Source organism: Nematolebias whitei, chromosome 16, assembly GCF_014905685.2.
Source record: "Nematolebias whitei isolate Nwh7 chromosome 16, NemWhi1, whole genome shotgun sequence".
NCBI classification, from domain to species: Eukaryota; Metazoa; Chordata; class Actinopteri; order Cyprinodontiformes; family Rivulidae; genus Nematolebias; species Nematolebias whitei.
This window is the reverse complement of record NC_056513.1, coordinates 10,409,218-10,412,781: the sequence shown is the minus strand read 5'-3', so window position 1 is coordinate 10,412,781 and position 3,564 is coordinate 10,409,218. Positions and strand designations below refer to the sequence as shown.

Sequence of the window (3,564 nt, the reverse complement as noted above, 5' to 3'; positions counted from 1 at the left end):
AAATGATGTTTTTCTTCATCAGAAAGTAATAAAAGAGATCAGAGAGGATCAGATACGGAGCAGCTGGCAGGATTTTACTCTTTCCCTTTGGGGACACCATTCCAGCTGAATGCCAAGAGGAGTGTTTGAATGTTGGTATTCCCGTCACAGCAGCTTTGCTTCCACAACGACAAACCAAACAGACACAAAGACATCAAATAACAGCAGAGCTCTCAGTGGCTCAGAGTCTTACCAAATCTGAAAGCTGTTTTATTTTTGCCAGCGTTAAAGCAGCCCTCTTATGACTCATGCACGCTTTCACATTTGCTTCCTGTGACCACATCTGGCAGATGTTTAAACAAGGAAGCAGTCAAGCTTCTTTCTTTTTTTTTAATCCCCCTGTAAATATTCAGTTTCCATCCCAAACAGATGCTGCTTGTCAAGTTAAAATCTTCCATTACAAACTGTAAAAATTTACATGAGCAGAAGTCAAAATTTTACTTTTTTTCCAACTTCTAAAAAGAAAAATCGCTTTTAACTAAATAGAAGAAAAAAAAGTGTCATCATTGTTTTATGAAAGTTTTATATATTGAAATAAAATATCACTTAATCCCAACATTTCTATTTTCTATGCAAATTTCAAAGGTTCACAGTGTGAAAATTGAGCAGTTACAGAATAAAGTATAAACAGAATTAATCACCTGTTAAAACCTCTGATCAAGAAAAGGGGTTATATCACAAATATTTTACACTTTTACACATAAATATACTAATAAATTCACAATTTTAAAAATGCTGTGTTTTTGTAAGTCTATTTTTGAACACTAGAGGGAGCTCAACACATCATGAAACATGTTCAGATTTGACAGCATTCATCCAAGAACAACCAGATGCATAAAAATAACTAAAAACAACATTAATTTTCTCATGTTGCCACTTGCCTGGATGTGTTTTTAATATTTTTTCTCTCTTTTGAGGCTGAGGCCAGACTCACAGAAGAGTTGATGACGAAAGCATTAAAGAACGTCACCAGTTTTTTTTGGTTTGTTTGTTTATTTAATTGTTTGTTTGTTTGTTTTTATGGGAGGAAACATCCAGGCTGCTAATCCCGAGGGAGGAAAAGAAGGAGAAGAAAGAAAGAACGAAGAAGGAAGGGCGCGGAGCAGATAAACACAAGGAGTCGGCTGATAAAACCTCTGAAGGAGAAAATCCAACTCACTGAAAGAAAGTTTAACTCAGGAGGAGAAGGAAACACATTTTTATTTAGCAGGTGACAGCAGTTAATTAATGCCTAATTAGAAAATAAAGTGGAAAAATATGCTTATCTTAATACATAAGTTTTCCTTCACTATGAGGCACAAGGAACAGGTATGTCAATTAAAGACTGATCTTTAGACCAAAACATATAGAAGTGTCTGACTTTCAGTCCATATTTATTTACTGCAGCACATGGACAAGTCACCTGGAGCCCGGGAAAGTTTGCAGACCTTTAATTGATGTGGCAAAACCTCCAGTATGCTGTGTGGGAAAAGATTAAACATGTTGCCTCTAGTGTTAGAATCCTGCCACCTCAAACTTCCTGCTCTGTTTTCACCTATTTCGAGTCTCTCGTGTCCTCTTTGTCCTTCAGCTACACTGACCCTGGATCCTAGAGCAACAGGCCGGTCCTTGAGGGTCTGTCTTGGGCTTATAGTCTTCACATCAACCCTCACAGTGGTTGGAATGAGTGTTCCAGCCAAACCTGAATGTTTCCACCCGTATTCATATTCATGTGTTCTGGCAAAAGAAGACTTTTGCACATGAACAGGCAATAAAAGATAAATGTTCCACAATAAAAGACACCGCGTTAAAGATAAACGGACAGTTGATGTTTGACCCAAGAACACTTGGTCTCACGATGGAGACTCCAACGTATCCAGTGGAAAGAAAAAAAAAAAAACCTGTCAAAACAAAAGAGAAAGACCAAATTCAGTGTCACGTATGTTTCATCCAACAAAACCGTGAACAGCATCAGCAATGAATGTGAAAACCACAACCAGACAAATGTTGATCATCTAAAACTTCATCCCTTTGAAGAAAACCAGGAGTCTGCAGCCTCGCTGAGTTAACGTCACACTTTATGTTCATGAAACTGAGCCTTTGTTTTTACTGAACAATAACGCTCTGATGTTTGCAGTGTGTCAGTCTGTGCAACACTTCAGTTCAGTGTCTTGCTCAGGGACACTTCGGCATGCGACTGCTGGTGGAGCCGAACCCCCAACTCTCCCATTGGAGGACAACTGCTCTAATCAATCAGCCACAGCTGCCTACTGTATATATTTTTTTAATTTTCTGAGTTTATAGTTTGTAATTGTTTTTATTTTTTAATTTTTAGTAGGACCTTGCAGCTCCTTTTGTTGTGCCTTTCATAAAAAATAAAATAAAGTTTTTTGTTTATGCCAGGCTTCTCTGCTCTCTGTCATAATTGTATTGTTGGCTAAATCTTTAAATTGATAGAGTACAAATATATGCAGTTTGCACTAAAACAACACTTAACACTGTTAATACACAAGTGGATTTTATTGCAAAAATAGTATCATAATAATAAACCAATATTAGTAAAACAAATGTGTCTTTTCGCCCACAGTACCATCTTCTTTCACGTGTGTCGTCTTGTCTCAAAGAGATGTTTTACCATCCATGATGTCTTTATAGAGTTCCTCAGTAAGAGCCTTGTAACGCCCAGCATGGTTGTTCAGGTAATAAATCATTTCACTTGACTCTTGAGGCTTGTAGCCCTCCCTCTGCAGACGAGTCTTTTGAATTTTGAATGTACCTGAAAATGAAACGTGGGATGTAAGTTTGCATATTAGATTTTTTTTAAATATGCTTGAGTCCTTTGTTGTCTCACCTGTAGTATCAACAGACGGCATGAGTCGCAGGAAGATGGGTCGTGCGTAGGAAGGAAGGGATTTTTTCACAGCAATCCAGAAAGCATCGAGGTCCAAAGTACCTCCTGTGTGAGCTATTGCTGCCATGCCAGCTTTACCCTCCACACCTGCACAACCACAGACAGCAGACAGCTGAGATGATGGAAGCTCGGTGACTCAGTGCTGTTTTGGCGTCTTGGTTTTCAAACGAGTGTTTTATCCTGTCTCATCTCATCTGTACCTGGCACAGACACCCCGTACACCGCTACATCAGAGTGTCCCAGCAAACCACTGAGGACCCCCTCCACCTCTGTGGTGGAAACGTTCTCCCCTCGCCAGCGAAATGTGTCCCCGCTTCGGTCCTTGAAATACATGTAGCCACATTCATCCATCTCCAACACGTCACCTGACAACAAGACAGAAAGAAACAAAAATTATTATCCATTACATCCCTGATGGAGATTAAATAGTCGGTCAAAATCCAGACTACTCAGAACAGTTGTGCTTATTTGATGTGATTTCTGTTTGTGCCAGTGGTAGCTATGAGTTTAAATCTTTTGAAATGACTTCATCACAACCACAATTCCAAAAAAGTTGGCATGTTGTGTAAAAGGTAAATAAAAAACAAATGAAATGCTTTTCTAATCTTATATATTGTTCATACGGTATGTGTATA

At 38.7% G+C, this 3,564-nt stretch overlaps 1 protein-coding gene across 1 annotated transcript in view; it reads right to left on the bottom strand.

Moving 5' to 3' along the window:
• Nucleotides 1-2,614: 2,614 nt before the first annotated feature.
• The window catches only part of LOC119422768 (long-chain fatty acid transport protein 1), an 11,017-nt gene continuing 10,067 nt past the window's right edge, over nucleotides 2,615-3,564 (bottom strand). The window contains exons 12-14 of the mRNA XM_037690164.1: nucleotides 3,130-3,294; nucleotides 2,870-3,016; nucleotides 2,615-2,794 (exon numbers count right to left, since the gene is read on the bottom strand). Coding sequence (XP_037546092.1) covers nucleotides 2,637-2,794; nucleotides 2,870-3,016; nucleotides 3,130-3,294 — 470 coding nt within the window. The 3' untranslated portion in view covers nucleotides 2,615-2,636. The remainder of the gene's footprint in view (nucleotides 2,795-2,869; nucleotides 3,017-3,129; nucleotides 3,295-3,564) is intronic.